The sequence below is a fragment of the Gopherus flavomarginatus genome, chromosome 1 (genome assembly GCF_025201925.1).
Source record: "Gopherus flavomarginatus isolate rGopFla2 chromosome 1, rGopFla2.mat.asm, whole genome shotgun sequence".
Taxonomy (NCBI): Eukaryota; Metazoa; Chordata; order Testudines; family Testudinidae; genus Gopherus; species Gopherus flavomarginatus.
The window spans coordinates 258,013,064-258,029,918 of NC_066617.1; the positions used below are offsets into that span (position 1 = coordinate 258,013,064).

A 16,855-nucleotide genomic window follows, 5' to 3' on the forward strand; every position below is an offset into this window, starting at 1 on the left:
TTTAAGATATCCATTGCACAGTCTCATAGACTTTAGGGTCAGACAGGACCAATATGAACATCTAGTCTGACCGCCTGCACAAAGCAAACCACAGAACCCTACCCATCCACTTCTATAACAAACCCCTAACCTATGTCCGAGTTATTGAAGTCTTCAAATTGTGGTTTGAAGACCTCAAGCTGCAGAGAATCCACCAATAAGTGACCCATGCCCCACGTTGCAGAGGAAGGCGAAAAACCTCCAGGGCTTCTGCCCATCTGCCCCAGAGGAAAATTCCTTCCCGACCCCAAATATGGCGATCAGCTAAACCCTGAGCATGTGGGCAAGACTCACCAGCCAGCACTCAGGAAAGAATTCTCTGTAGTAGCTCAGATCCCATCCCATCCAACATCCCATCACAGACCACTGGGCATACTTATCTGCTGATAATCAAAGATCAATTGCCAAAATTAAGCTATCCCATCATACTATCACTTCCATAAACTTATCAAGCTTAGTCTTAAAACCAGATATGTCTTTTGCCCCCACTACTCCCCTTGGAAGTCTGTTCCAGAACATCACTCCTCTAATGGTTAGAAACCTTCTTCTAATTTCAACTCTAAACTTCCTAGTGTCCAGTTTATATCCATTTGTTCTTGTGTCTACATTGGTACTAACCTTAAATAATTCCTCTCCCTCCCTAATATTAATCCCTCTGATATATTTATAAAGAGCAAGCATATCCCCCCTCAGCCTTCTTTTGGCCAGGCTAAACAAGCCAAGCTCTTTGAGTCTCCTTTCATAAGGCAGGTTTTCCATTCCTCAGATCATCCTAGTAGCCCGTCTCTGAACCTGTTCCAGCCTAAGTGGAGTGCAGTCAGTCATCATTGTGAAAAGATTAAATACACGCGTGTAGTTATTTGTATGAGTGGCAGCTCATTGTAAATATCTCTTTACTTAGTTTGTAGAGGCCAGATGCTGAGTAAAGAGGCCAGAGCAGAATAAAGGGGCTCTGAAAGTCCCAGATATGACTAGATGGGAATTCCCCAGTGCAGAAACTGAAGAAGACAACTTGAGGCTGTCTTCTAAGAACCCCTTCGCAAACCCTGGCATAAGGGGGTGTACCAGAGGCAGGGAGGGTCATATTGGAAACCAGAGAGGCTGGACTATGTGCTGTGGAGATTTCTGGGAAGCTGGTGACTGGTTGCCATTTTTTAGGTAGCATCTGAGAATTAGGAGGGCACAAAGGTAGTTAAAAGCCAGTTTGGTCCCCTCCTCCCTCTGGTCTGGGAATCCCAGACTCCTCATTCCATCTTCTGAATTAATGCATCCCACAGAACTGCCCTTTAAGAATACAGCTCTGTGTGTGTTAGAATGAAACTGAACAGTAAGCAGTCATACAGATGAACTTTAGACTTGTTCACACAGCTTCAGCCAATGGTTTCAGTAAGTGTGCGCTAGCGATGTTGTACCATAGGCTTAGAATACAACTAATGCTATATTTTTTGGTGGAAAAGGTCTCATGATCAGCCAAGTGTCAGGTATTTGAAAACCATTTTAGCATAGCTGTGCACTGTTGCCATGCCTGTCACCTCCAGAGCATCTCCCCAGGTCCAGGTGTTGCAGGGCTTTTTTCAGTTTAGCAACCCCTTTAGTCATTCTGGTGCCACAACGGTCTGTCATTTTACTTGGCCTAGCCCTCTGGCCAAGTCCCTGCTCAGTTCATGCCCCTTCTGGAGTTAACAGACATTTCCCTTTATAGGAAATCCCAAAGTCTAGTGGCTTTTGAGCCTGGTCTTCAACCTCTGTCTCGGCCCATAATGCTTGTACTCTTCTCCTTCTGATGCTGTGCCTGCCCTCTTGGTCTGGGGAGTGGTAGGGAAACCCAGGCTCACACTCTTCTCTGTGTTCCAGCCCAGGAACCCTGTTTAGGAGGCTAAGGTCTGGTTCTTCAGTCTGTCCACCATTTCCCCTGGGCTGCGCCTACCTTTTGCCCAACTTGTCAACATCTTTTCCCTGGTCTCTAGATTCTGCTGTCCCATCTGGGAATCTGTGGTTCCTCATTGCTGCTTCTTTTGCAGCCCGAGCGGTATCCCCTCAGTGCTGCTCCTAGTTACTCAGAGCAGCTGGGCCATTATGAGTAACTTCTCTCTTGCCTAGTCCAGGCAAGTCTTTCGCTCCCTCAGGCAGCAGTTCCTTCCCCATCCCTTTTCCTGGAGCAGGGGTTGTGACTTATGTAGGGCCCTACCAAATTCACAGTCCGTGTTGGTCAATTTCACAGTCATAGGATTTTAAAAATTATAAATTTCATGTTAGGGCCCTAGACTTAAGTTAGCTGCCAGGCTTTCATTAGTTCCCTTCAGATGAACTCCCTTCCCAGTTAGCTTTCCCTCTAAGGGGCTCATCAGGCCAGCCTTCCCCTGCTGGTGTCTGTCTGCTAGGTATGAGGAGCCAGCCTTTCTACTGCTCCCCTTCTTCTAACTCAGTCCCAGGGGGCTGGGTGAGAGGAGAGCCTTGTCCCGCCTTCTCTGCAAGGTTTCAGGCCCTTAAAGATTCCTTCCCCAAGCACCATTCATTCCCAGGACCCTTAGGTCTCTACCTCTATCTATGGGACCCTTCCGAAGCCTTAAAAGGCCATACCTGGTGGTGGATTGGGCTGACCACTAGACACTACTGCCCACAATGGCAGACTATCCCATCACATGTGCTACCTATAAACAGTGGTAGCAGAAGACATTTTGTAAAAATGTCATTTTTGGTCGTGGGTCTGGGGACATGATCACGTCTTAGGGCTGGTCTACACTCGAAAATTAAGTCAGCTTAACTGCATTGCTGAGGAGGGTGTGAAATATCCCCACTCCTGAGCAGCATTGTTAAGATGACCTATACATCCCTGTGTAGACCTCGCTAGGTTGACTTAGCTACCGCCTCTCAGGAAAGTGGATTACCCATGTCAGTGGAAGAATCCCTCCCATAGGCATAGGTAGTGTCTACACAGAAGTGTTTCAGCAGCACAGCTGTAGCATTTAAATTGTAGACAAGCCCTTAAAGTCACTGTTGAGGAGGTTTGCAGGGTGGGGCATGTGGAGAAATTTGTGCTGAGCTGCTGAAATGATGTAGGTTATTAAATTACAGTGCTCTGTGGCTCCCAGGTGCATTTGAGTCAATTACATGATGAGGGATGTGGTCTCCCTTCCAGTGCTTCTAGTTACATTTAGCTTTCATGAATTACCTTTAAAATAGTAAAAAGAAATACAATTTGTTTGACTTCATGTGCTGAAGTGTATTTTCTGGTTCTCTTTTTGTTCAGTTAAATCTTTACTTACCCTGTGTGTACCTACTGACATACAAAAGAAAAATAAGAAGTTAAGCTTATAATAAAAGCTACTTTTTGTGGATGGCAACTATTATTCGACAGGAACATTTTAAACCTACCATGAAGATAAGTTGTTGAGCCAGCTCTTGGTTGCACACTCAGTATACAGTACTTTCCTTTCCTTTGATCAGTTTGTGCTGTGGTTACTTCTGGGTGGGGTACCTTTTACTTCTGGGTGGGGTGAGTTTCTGTCCTACATTGGTCAAAAATGTAAACCTCATAGCCTTGTTTCTTCTGTTGTGTTAACAAAAACAGATTTTTAGATATCTCATTTAAAAACTGTTTCCTCCTGTGCTTTGCAAATACAGTACCTTTTTTAGTCTGCTTGCTGCCTATGCTTTGCTTTTTGCTTTCTGATGCTGCAAATATGGGCGGAGGGAAGAGAAGCTGCACTGTGGTGCTAAGAAATTTTAGTGTTTATCCCTATATTATGATACATAGGACCCCAGCTCCACATCTTTTGAAAAATTAGCTGTTCTGCATGCTTGAGTGGGCACTAGGGTGGCCGGATGTCCCAATAAAGTCAGGACTGTCCCGATATTTAACCCTTTGTCCCGCATCCTGATCGATGTATGATTGGGACCCCATTTGTCCCGATATTCAGGTAAGGAGGCGAGTCGGAGGGAGGCCCCGCACTTACCGGCAGCCAAGCTCCCCACTCCATGCCGCCGCCGCTTCCTCCCCCCCCAGAGTGTGCCATATCCCCCCTCCCTCCCAATGCTTCCACCCCCTGCTGCCTAACAGCTATTTGGCGGAGCTTAGGACTTTCCGGGAAGGGTGGGGGAAGAATGGGGATGCGGCACGCTCAGGGGAGGAAGCAGAGAAGAGGCAGGATAGAGGCAGGGATTTGGAGGAAGGGGCTGGAATGGGGGCAGGGTGAGGTGGGTGCAGGGGCGGGAAGAGGTGGGGGGGCGGGAAGAGGTGGGGGGGCTGGCGAGCACCCACTGGGCAGAGGGGAAGTCGGTGCTGTAGAGTGGCAGGTGGGGGGGTGAAGAGGCAAGCAGCGGCAGGCAGCTGGGGGGAGGTGAGGAGGCGAGCGGTGGATGAGGGACTGAGGAAGGATGCAGCAAGCCAGCGGTGGTCTAGGGGATGAAGAAGGGCACAGTGGCGGAGGAGGAGACAGGACCTGGGGCAGAGTTGGGGTGGAACCTGGAAGAAGCAGGGATGGACTGTGGGTGGGGCTAATGGCACCCCAGTGTGTCCCAATATTTTACTGTTGTGATCTGGTCACCTTAGTGGGCACATTTAGCTGACTTTATAGACAGCACTTTCCTTTGCTACTTTTAAGTGCTCCCAAATTAAAGGGTTTCTGTGTGTCAATATTTAAGTGTTGGATTACTTCAATTGTCTTTCTTTTCAAAGTGCAGCAGGAAATCATTGTAAGAAGTCTGTATTTAAAACCAGATTGTTTTTGTTAAGCTTCTTCTTTTTTTCAGCTAGACTTTAGATGTTGACAACACGTCTTGCATGATTTTCTACGTCTGTTTAACTTTTAAACACTGATGTGAAAAACCCTAATATTCTTATCTACTCTATACTAAGGAGAGTTTGGCGTATGGTGTAATTACTCTTGTTTATCGTGAAAACACTTCTGCCTACTTAGTAGTCCCACTGAGGTCAACAGAATTATTCATGTATCAGAGGGGTAGCCGTGTTAGTCTGGATCTGTAAAAGCAGCAAAGAATCCTGTGGCACCTTATAGACTAACAGACGTTTTGGAGCATGAGCTTTCGTGGGTGAATACCCACTTCTTCAGATGCATGAAGAAGTGGGTATTCACCCACGAAAGCTCATGCTCCAAAACGTCTGTTAGTCTATAAGGTGCCACAGGATTCTTTGCTGCTTTTACAGAATTATTCATGTACATAAACATTGGCAGAATCGAAGCCTAAACTACAACTGATAGTGTCTACAATATGGCTGTCAATATGTGGTGAAAGCATAGTGAGCTCTCCATTTTAACTATTTTTATCTATTTCTTTTTCACACCAGGTAACCAGACCCTGCAGCTACAACAAAAAATCCCATTTTGATATTGAAGATGCCGACGAAGTGGACAAAATGGAGATTAGGTAATATAAAAAATTCCACAGTAACAAAAACATTAAACATTAAAAAAAATTCCACAGTAACAAAAAAATTTTTCTTCCATTATACAATTTTGCATTAAATTCAATTTTGGTCTAGTACCCTTTTCCCCAGTACCCCTCAATTAAGACTCTAGATCAGAGGTGGTCAAAGTGTGGGACGCGCCCCCCTAACGGGATGTGGAGGATTGTCTGAAGGGGTGTGATGGCGTCTGGGCCAGCCCGGATGGGGAGGGAGCACCATCCAGTCCCTCCCAGCCACCAGCTCTTCTCCGGTCTCACCGCCAGCTGCATCACTGTCTCCCTACCCCACACCTGTCCCCATGCCCAGCCTCAACGCTGCTCCACTCCCGGCCCCACAACACTCCTCGGCCCCAGACCACCCCACTTACCCTTGTCCGCATTGACCCCAACCCCTCCCCACTCAAGCCGCAGCCCCACTCCCGACCCTGGCTCATGGGGTGGGGGCAGACAGGAGTAAGGGAGAGTTTGACCCTCAAAAGTTTGAGGACTAGATCTAGATCTATCAGTGTGTGATTGTAATTAAGTTTAGCCCTTTACTAATGTGTGGCTGCTTTAATAATGTGTATATGGCTATCTGAAAAGACTTTGTTGTTCCTAAGACCAATGCAAGACAGTTCTTAAATCCTGGTGAGGAGGAAGAAATACTTCGTTGGCGAAGTTTATGAAACAGTTTGGAAAAGATTAAATACTTTAATAAATAAAAGAGAGCAGATAAAGGGTTAGTTCTGGTTGGGCAAGCTGTTCATTGAGAGTTCCTCCCTCCCTTATAGGACCGAGGGTATTTATTTCCATCCCCCCCATCATGTATCTTACATTAATCTACTGCCATTTCTTCTCTGAACGTTTTCTTTCCATGGACTATACATGGGATTAAGCCCCGTGTAAATTTTTTTCTAGCAACAAAAGTTCTCATTTTCAGTGGTTGTAGGAAGTAGCAGGCCAGGGTATATCATTGCATTAGTATCAGGTGTTCCTTTTACATGCAGTTTTTCTTTTCTTTTTTTCTTCCTGTGAATAGAGGAACATTTTCTTAGCTGTGGGGCCCTCAGATTGATTATTGTAGTCATACTTGATAACAGATTGACCACTTCTAAAAATGTACCTCCTGTATTTTGCTTTTTTAAACAGCAGAACTAGGCTTTGGAAACTGGGGGTGATGGTGTTTATTTACTAATTCACTGCCTTACTTCATCTTTCATACTCTAGGTACACAAATATACAAAATTTAAAAACTTTGAGTTCAATAAACACAAGGCTTTGTCTAGAATGTAGCAAATAGAATCTGAGTTGTGCTTCTAGCCACCTCCTCCCTTCCGTTCCCTAAAATCTGAAGCAAAACTGCACTGAATTATAATTCATAACAAATGTATTTGGAGCCAGTTTTCCTCTCTTGAAAGTTTGTGTTTGTGAATGCGTCATATTAGGAAGTTGCATTTATGGTGGGCATCTTCTCAGAATCCAGTTATACCATGAACCAGAGGACACGTCATTTCCAATAAATGGTTTGTTAAATCAAGGTTTGGCCATGTGTAAATAGTGATTCGTCCTCCTGAAAATCCATCCCTTCCTTAACCTAGTTTTGACAATCTGTATTGGTCTATTAGTGTTAGTGCAGCAGCAGTACTCAGGCTCCTTCCAGAGTTGAAAACTTTTTTCCTCTCTCCCCCCTCCACCCCCAACATTTTTCAGAAAATTTCAACTAGCTCGGGCCAACTCTCAGTACAAGCCAGTGCCTACCCACAAATTTTGCATCTAAATTGAGATGAGATGGAACAAGTTGACACAAACAACCCATGCAACTTAGTGCCACAAGATATTACTGAGGGATAAAATTGAGAGGATTAAAAATGCATTAGAGATTTATGGTATCAACTTCTGTTACACTAGTTAAAATAAAAGGAATATCAAACCCGAGGCTTCAAGGCATGCCAACCACCTACTTGCAAAATTGTTCATAATGCGTAACTTTACACCACCTGCTTTATCATGTGGTACTGATTCCTGTTGAAGATAGAATACCAGGCTAGATGTTTTGTTGTATATCCAGTATGATAATTTCTATGTCTATGGAACATGCAATGGACATTTAAAACTCCTGATTCCTTATTTATTTTAAAACCTGTGTTTTCCATATATTTATATGACAAGTCTTACTGTTCTTCCCTTATAACTCTGCGTGGGACTGTTTTTAATCCCGCTCCCACTATTATGTCAGTGGGGCCTGCGGGATTCCAGTCCCATGCAGGGCTCTACCTTATACCAGTGTTTCCCAAAGCAAGAGGCACTCTCTCTCCTCTTCCACACCCCCAGCAAAACTCTGTTTTTCTTCAGCATATCAGCTGCCATTTTTGAAAATAAAAAGTAAGTCTCTGTTGCAAAGGAAACCTTCAAAGTGTGAAGTAACTTGTGCAGAGACAGCTGGCTAAGTTTGTAGAGAACCTGGAGCAATACTGTCTCATTCATCTCACTTGCTGCTGCTAGCTCAAATGCCAGTAGTTATGCTCTAAATTTCAGTATCATTAACCCTTTCAGAGCATATAATAAGAGATTTTTACTAGGATTTCCCAAAGATGAGGAAGTGGGCGTGGAAGCCTTTGACTATACATAGTGGGACAGCATATGATAGGTTTCATTTTCCTGAAGAAAGGGTTGGCTTCAAGTTTGGGAATCACTGCAATATACAGTCTCTCCCTCTTGCCTAGAATATCACCCCCACAGGCCAATGGTTGATTACTGCTAGTAAACACTCATATCAATGACTGGGATGCTTTCCAACAGCACCAGATTACTGAATGCACACATATTTTGTTGAAATAACAGTGTATTGTCACTGAAGTGATAAATGTAGAGCAGTCATTCTCAACCAGGGGTACATGTACCTGTGGGGGTACTCAGAGATCTTCCCAGAGATACATCAACTCATCTGGATATTTGCCTAGTTTTACAACAGGCTATGTAAAAAGCACTAGCAAAGTCTGTACAAACTAAAAATTTCATAGGCAATGATTTGTTTACACTGCTCTGTATACTATACACTGAAATTTAAGTACAATATTTATATTCCAATTGATTTATTTTATAATTATATGGTAAAAATGAGAGAGTTCGCAATTTGTCAGTAATAGTGTGTTGTGATACTTTTGTATTTTTATGTCTAATTTTAAGTGAGTGAAACTTGGGGGTAAACAAGACAAATCAGTCTCTTGAAAGGAATGCAGTAGTCTGGAAAGGTTGAGAGCCAATGTCAGAGAGACTAAATATCTGTTTTGAAACTACCGGCAGAAAGGTTAAACTTGAAAACCATGACAGGGAACCAATAAGTTAAACCTTAAAACAACAAATGCATGGTAACTACTGACATATAGTTAGCTAGTGATTTATAGTGAGGTGTTTGGGTATCCGGGATGAACACTGTGTAATGCTGAGCCCCTGTGTTTAATAGGAGAATTACCGTATCCAAATGGGGGGTATCATTGGTGTTTTGAATTGATCCTTTTTTGTTTAGGCCCAGACTCATTGGCATGTCCCATGTTAGTAACAGGCCAAAAATAAAGGGGTTACAATATCTGAGTTAGAAAAACCAAAACTGAAAATAGTGTGGCTTAGGGAACAGAAAAGTAAGCAGTTTTAATTAGTGCTTTATCCCAGAACTGTGTGTTTTGACATCCCAGCAGTGGATCTGTACCTGTGAACTGGAAACATTTCTGCTGCTTTTAAAAGTGTAAATTCTTGTGAGCAAAACGGATGAGGAAAGGGTATCCTAGGTTTCTGTCCACTGACTTGTGCAGTTATGAATTAGCAGATTCCAACAGTGTAAGCTCCTCTTTGACTCCTTGGAAACCAATACAGTATGTTTTGGAACATACTTTTCTGACTCATACATAATGGATGAAAAATGAAATTAAAAAGAGAAGAATGACACACTGTTTTTTTCCTATATTTTCAATATTAGTTTCTTTTGATTTTTGGTTTTGTTGTATTACAGAGTAGACCTTTGGAATGCCAGCAACTTGAAGTTTGGAGATGAGTTTCTAGGAGAGCTAAGACTTCCTTTAAAATGTCTCCGACAATCCAGCAGTTATGAAGCATGGTACTCACTATTTATTTTTCTTTGTCATAAAAGAAAAGGTACTGTTTTTAGTACTGCACATATTATATTTTTACTACAAAACCAGCACAGTAACTACTGTTGTGTATCAAAGTTTAAATGCATTTAACTTCCAGCTAGTTTCCCACACAAAAAACCTATACCAAAATCTTCAATCACCAAAGTATTAAAACAAAGGTATTGAAATATGTGAGGCATTGTTTTGATGGCATAGTTGTTGAAAAATGTGTTTTGGGGTTTTTTTATGCATGCGCAAATTAGGTGGGAGTACTAATGCATTTAACTTTGATGTTATGCGCTGCAATTCTGCAGGAATGCCATACTTTTATTACTGTATGAGATTTTATATTATCTTAAGTACACAATACTTTATGATCAGAACTTTCCCTAGTAAAGTTGATGCAAAAGGAACTGGTGCGCATCTTTGGAAATTAATTCAGAACATCAAAGAGTCAATAGGTTAATGAGTGTTATGTATGTATCTACATATTATATATGTTCATGTATAGCTTAAGAGCTTTTTTTCTGTTTCAAGATCAACTATTTTTTTTTTTTTTTTGCCTGCCAGGTATTTCCTGCAGCCCAGAGATAATGGCAACAAGTCATTGAAGCCAGATGACCTTGGTTCCTTAAGGTTAAATGTGGTTTACACTGAGGACCATGTTTTTTCCTCAGACTATTACAGCCCACTTAGAGACCTCCTGTTAAAATCTGCAGATGTTGAGGTAATTTATTTGCTGCTGCTTTTTGTTTACCTGCTGATTATCCTCAAAGCCCCCATAAATATTTGTAATTTTACAAGTGAGGTTCTAGAACTGAAGCTGCTAGAGATCTCAGCTGATTCTTTTTTTTGTGCTTGAGACTTTTATGAAGCTGTATATCCCTTGCGCTTGTTTTTGTCCATGCGGAAAAGATCTGTATCTGCACACACCGATGGTAAGTACAGACACACCCAGCTACAACAGTGGTTATGAGAACCCACATGTACTTCTCAACTGTTTAATCCTACATTTGTATGCAAAATAAACTTGGTGGGTTTGATCAGTTGGCTTTCTTTTACTGGAAAAGAAATGATTTACCTGCATTTATGTAGAAAAAAGATTTTTGGTTTTTTATGCATACAAATCCTAAAATGTGAAATGGGATGGGCTATGTTTGAGATCAAATAGTCCAATTAGCTGTTGTACTAGACCATTTGTTTCCCTAAAGAGAACTGTCTTTAACTTCTTTGATTGTGGTTTAAAAAAATACAGCAAAATGTTCAGGTTTTTATGTCCAGTATTTCACAGGCAGCTGCGATATTCATCGAAACCAGATATTAACAATGGGGAAACAGACACTGCATTGTCATTGTTTTTAAATTGCTGCCCTCTTGTGATCAAAACTTACAACCGGCAGACAAAGTGGAAATTGAGACCCAGCCATCTCACAGGTGACAGGGCACAGCAAGATAGTATGTGTAGTACTGTGTGAGGAGTCTATGTGAAGAAAAAGAAAGTAGTGTTAATAAGTGGTGATTACTATAGATACACGTCTCAAAGTTTTTGCTTCTCTCTATTGTTCAGCCTGTTTCAGCATCTGCTGCACATGTGTTGGGTGAAGTTTGCAGAGAAAAACAGGAAGCAGCCATACCTCTGGTTAGACTTTTTTTACACTATGGCAAAATTGTGCCTTTCATCAGTGCAATTGCAAATGCTGAAGTGAAGAGAACTCAGTAAGTACCAAGGAACCACTAATTTTTAAATATAATTTCAGATGTTGCTATAATGTCATGCTCAATTTATGGAATTGCAATGGCTTTTTTAAAAAGTAATCATTATTATTATTTAGTTCCTCTACTGTGATACCTGAAATTATGTGTATACTTTAACTTGTGGGTGCAAAAAACCCAGTGAACAAGAGATGGCAAATCTGATTTAGACACTAATGGCTGTTTGCAAAATTAAGAACTAGTATATGTGCATACACTTGTTACCTGGTCTATTTATATTTTTTTTTAAAAAAAGACTATTTCGGTTTCTGTGTGCATGCTTCCTTTTAGAGGGTCAGTATACCAATATTGAAAAAAGGGCCCTGCAAGTTGTACTCGGGTTTGGGAATACATGATCTTGCTGGCCAAGCTGTATATCATCATTAAAAACAGCATATCTGTGGATGATGCAAAAGCAGGAGAGATGTGAGAAAGCCACATAGGGAAAGCGTGAGTGAGAGTGTCATTCCAACAGATAAAAATAACTCTGTCTAGATTAATATTGACTTAAGAGAACAATACTATGCCATGCCTAGGAAGTCCGACATAATAATGTGGCATGTTTCTCAGTAAGATTGATTTGAAAATATGTAAAAATGCACATTTCTGGAGGTCATTCACAAACCTACAGGCTGTAATCATGCAAATATAAGGTTAACAAATGCTACGATCACTCATCTGCAGCTTTTTATGTCCCCAGTCCTGCAAAGAGAATTGTGCAGGTGGCTCCCCACTGAAGTAAATGTGGGGCTGTGTAGGCTCAACGGTCCACTCACACGGTTCTGTTTGCAGGATTGGGGCCTACGTAGTGCATAACATACAGTATTCCATCAAGCATGGTACTGTAGTTCAGCCACAAAAGGTCACTTAGGTCATACAATCTTATTAATCACCCCAAATATGCCTTTTGTAAGAGTAGTTAGCAGATGGAATCCAGTGCCCAATATAGTCATGAGACTGAAATGGCTGCCTCCCAAGTTCATTCTGGGCAGTAGTGCATGAAAGCACAGACATTTTTCACTGTTTTTCCATTAGGTTGTAAGCTCCTTGCGGCAGGGTCTATGTCTCCGCATGTGTTTGTGCAGTGCTCAGTGTAGTGGTACTCCAGTGCACTACTGTAATAAAATTATGAAGAGCACTCGCAAATTCTCAGACCCTCTAACAACCATATGTTGATGACTGTTGTTTTTCTGTGATAAGCTAGAAATGCACTAAACATTATACAATGCATTTCATGGCAGCCCTTAGGCAGGGATCAAGGGGAATATTCATGTATGCATTCAAAAACAGCTTTTCATTGCTTTCAGTTGCTGCTTTTATTTCCACATGTTAGTGATTTATTACAAAAGACTAAATTCTAGAAAATTGTTCCCTTCCAGAGACCCTAACACCATTTTCAGAGGAAATTCATTAACTTCCAAGTGCATTGATGAGACCATGAAACTGGCAGGGATGCATTATCTTCAGGTTACACTAAAGCCAATTCTAGATGAGGTAAGAGCAGATTCAGAACACTTCTTTTTGGTAAAAGTTCAACCTAACAGGCCTTCTAGGATGAGATATTGTTGATGTCTTGCCCCTTAAGATTGGTTTGCTGGACTAATGTCAAGAGCTTGTATTTAAATGAAAACCCGTGTGGCTCTCATTACCCATTGAGTCACAAGTTCATGAACAGTGGTCTTTCATGAAAGAAAAATAAAAAGTTTCCATGTGAACTGTGTCTAAAATAAGCATCTTGTCTTTTAAAATACGTCATTTAGCATCTGGAAAATGGTTTAAAAAAAAAAACAAAATAAAAGCCTAAGAAAATAAAAACTGCACAGCAGAAAACATTGGTCATAAATAACACATTTCATCCTGTTGCTTTAAATGAATATGATTATTCCTAGATAACTGCATATGTGACAGCTGGCAATGTGGTGATGCTTTATTATCTCTCCAGTCCAGTGTGGCTCTTCTTTTTTCTTTTTTTCCCTCCAGAACCATAACTGAGCAACAATTTCAGGCCACAGATTTCCTTTAAGTGATTCAGCACTATTGTACCTAAACACTTACTATGTCGTCTCATCAGGAAATACTATTTTCCCTAAGAATAGTTTTACAATACTATCTCTTTGGAACAAGAAATATTTTCTTAAATGATTATCTTGTTTGGGAGGACCTGGTGAAAACTTCATCCTTTTAGGTGCAGGATACTGCTGAAAAATAGAATGTAACATTTTGGAAAAATTCAAAATCTTGACAAGCTGACGCATTATGTCTTGCCAGAAGACAAAATACTTTACCCAAGAAAGCTAGCAACCTTAAATCCTTTATTTTAAGACTTCTTCCACCTGAAGATATGCCAGTGTACTAATTCTTCATCATGTTCTTTCTAGATCTGCCAGCTCCATAAACCTTGTGAAATTGATCCTGTGAAGTTAAAAGATGGTGAAAACCTGGAAAATAACAGGGTAGGCAATCAGATTTGCAACTGAAAACAAAATCTCTAATTATATTGAGTATTTTGTTTCCCTTACTGAGGTCCCTGAACCTCATTTGGTGTTGTAAATTAAGCTTTCATATCTTAGTAGCCACTGGAAGCCTTCTTAACCTTGTAGAAATGTAACAAAAAAAAATCACACACATCAGCTTCATGTTTAGATGTATAGCATAGTACTGAAATGTGAAGTTGTCTATTAAATGTAAAATAGGCAAGGAAGAATAGGATTTGTTTCCAATCGAAAACGTAAATATCCAGTATAGTGGAAATGAGCACTCCTTAGCCAATTGTTTTGTAGAAGAAATAATGTTCTTTTCAGAATGAGGTCCAATTTTTTTTTTTGGGGGGGGGGAAGGAGTAGAAAAAGATACTGTGCTTTCAGCTTTGTGCTTATAAATACACCTTGCCAAAGAGTAGGGTACCCATTGACTCTGGAGCTGTGTTTTTTTATATGTTATAATTTATTGCAAATATAATCTACTGTAGATGCCATTAGAGAAAGTGTAGTAGCCTTGTTCTCCATTGAAGAGAAATGGTGCATTTAAAACAAAACAAAACTAAAATAAATTTAACACATTGCTAATGTTTCAGGAAAATCTGAGGCAGTATGTTGACCGCATTTTTACTGTCATTACGAAATCTGGGGTGAGCTGTCCTACAGTGATGTGTGATATTTTCTTTTCACTGAGAGAGTCAGCTGCCAAACGTTTTCAAGGTGAGTTGCTGTATCTCTTTTTAACTTCTTGTATGTTAAATAATTTTGAAGAATATAATTTTTTTATCTACCAGTTTACATTATCAGAGTTACAGGTGTAGAGGTTAAAAGTATATTTCAGATTAGAAGCTATTTATGAAGTGTATAGCTATACTGTGTTTACCTCAGCTCTTCCTTAAAATCTGTTCTGTTCTACTCTGAAAGTGACATGATAGAAATGTCACTGAGGGGGTTCAAATTTATGTATCAGCGATTTCAGATCAAATATGCTCAGTTTATAAGTATAGAGTTTTTTTAACACAGCTAGTCTGCAAACTCGTTATCAAATCTCAGTTTTTTTCGATCCATGCATTAGCCTGTAATAAAAGCCAAATTATAAATTATTGACACCTATGCAAGGCCATTGCCTTCAGTGGGTTTGCATAGCTATAACCGAGTAGAACTTAGTGAAATTTGTTGCAGATACACAAGACGATGGAGAATCTGTTTCACTTCTTCTTAGCTATGTTGGCTCTGCCAGAGTAAAAAGCAATTTTAAAAAGCCCCAATCAACCAACAAAAATCAATTTTTTGTCACTAAAGTAAAAAGATCTGACTCTTCATACACACAAGGAGCAAACCAGTTGAGTAAGATGATGCCATTTTATAGTCACTTTGAGAATAGAAAATCTCAGAACAAAATTCCATTGATCTCCATATTGTGTTCCTTATCCATTCAATTTATAATAATTATTGTAATAATTACTATTTGTTACTTCTATTATAATAGTGCACGGGGGTCCTAATGAATCAGGGCCCCTTTGTGCTAGGTGCTATAGATAAATGATGAGAATCAGTGTCCTTTATAATCGGTGTAAATGAGTCGTGTGTTCCAGCTGAGTCCCAAAATCTGATATACAAACGAAGCATTTCCTGCACAATGAGACTTTGTGGACCTCCCTACACAGTTTTGTTCTGTTTTAATGGGGCTAGCTCCCACCTGGATATTTTCATTACTTTATCAATAGCTAATATTTGGCTCCAAATGACCTCCATTATCTCATTCGCCCATAACTCGTGAATATGTGAACCTCCAGCATAGGGCTGAATTAACTATCAGAACGTATTTTGACAGTTTTACCAGTACTGAAGATGCTCTTTAAAGTATTGTTTGTTGGGATAATGAGTGGAATGGTTTCTCTTGTTACAGGTGACCCAGATGTACGGTATACAGCTGTAAGCAGTTTCATTTTCTTGAGATTCTTTGCTCCTGCAATTCTTTCTCCAAATCTCTTTCAGCTTACACCACACCACCCAGTAAGTACTGTATCGATCTATCTAGGTTCATATGTGGCCCATCACCATAGTATGAGTGCCTTCCAAGCGTTGTTGTTTTTTAAATCTATCTTCTCAACACATAGGAGAAATAGCTTGATGGTTCTTGTCTTTTTTGTGTGTTAGCAGATGTGTAAGGTGACTGTGTTTGTGAAGAATTTAAACTCCCCCCCTCCTTGATAAGCTGAAGTGAATTTTACATGTAGTTTTGAAATTGAGCCTTGTGGTAATTCTCATCCCTTTCTCTCAGGGAGGGAGTTCTGTAGTCTAGGTCCAGCTCCTATGAAAGTTCTGTCTCAAACACTCATGAGCCTCCCCCTACTGGTCAACAGTTTCTTTGTCTAGCTGGGTAATCATACAAGCTTGTGTCCTTTGCTAGTGTTCAGTGCTATCAAAGAGATTTGTGTGTGGAATTACCTGTTGTAAGGACTCTGCAGATGGGGCCCAGCATGCTGTGAAGTGTTACATAAACTGGAATTGTATCGCCTCATTCTTTTCTTGTACAAAGTTATATGCAGTAATAGGGGTTTCAGCTGCAATAACTTTGTTAAAAACATGTTAATTGCCTTAAAAATTAAACAGATTTTGTTTACATGTTAAAATGTTCTCTCATTCCTAAATAAGTGAATGTTTTTAAAATGGTCATATCAGATACTCCTCCCTGGGATAAAAAGTGCCTTCTAGTGGTCAGAGGTGACTTTGAGGAATGAGTAGTTAAAGATTCCACTAAAAAGGGTACAGCATAATTTTTAAATAGGTTGAATATTACTGTAGCCTCTTGGCCAAATTCCCTTAAGTAAACAGGTTCTACAATAAGTCAAAGGCACCGCAAGCTATTCTAGAGACTGTAGTAGCTGCTCCATTTTAATTGGATTCCTTGCTTCAAAACTCTTTGAATAGTAAATGTGTTCCCCAAAACCTAAACTCTTAAATTTCAGTATGGAAAATAGTCTTCAAGCATTCACTTACAAAATGAAGCAAGGATTCTTTCTCACTTGCTCTCCAGAAACAAGGGCAAGA

General features: G+C 40.5%; 1 protein-coding gene across 3 annotated transcripts in view; it reads left to right on the forward strand.

Annotated features, from left to right (window-relative positions):
- RASA3 (RAS p21 protein activator 3) overlaps positions 1–16,855 on the forward strand; it is a 207,707-nt gene that overhangs the window by 173,119 nt on the left and 17,733 nt on the right. For all 3 annotated transcript variants that reach the window (XM_050921823.1, XM_050921832.1, XM_050921842.1), the window contains 8 exons: positions 5,348–5,427; positions 9,452–9,556; positions 10,143–10,299; positions 11,140–11,288; positions 12,704–12,818; positions 13,703–13,777; positions 14,398–14,521; positions 15,711–15,817. In XM_050921823.1, coding sequence (XP_050777780.1) covers positions 5,348–5,427; positions 9,452–9,556; positions 10,143–10,299; positions 11,140–11,288; positions 12,704–12,818; positions 13,703–13,777; positions 14,398–14,521; positions 15,711–15,817 — 912 coding nt within the window. The remainder of the gene's footprint in view (positions 1–5,347; positions 5,428–9,451; positions 9,557–10,142; positions 10,300–11,139; positions 11,289–12,703; positions 12,819–13,702; positions 13,778–14,397; positions 14,522–15,710; positions 15,818–16,855) is intronic.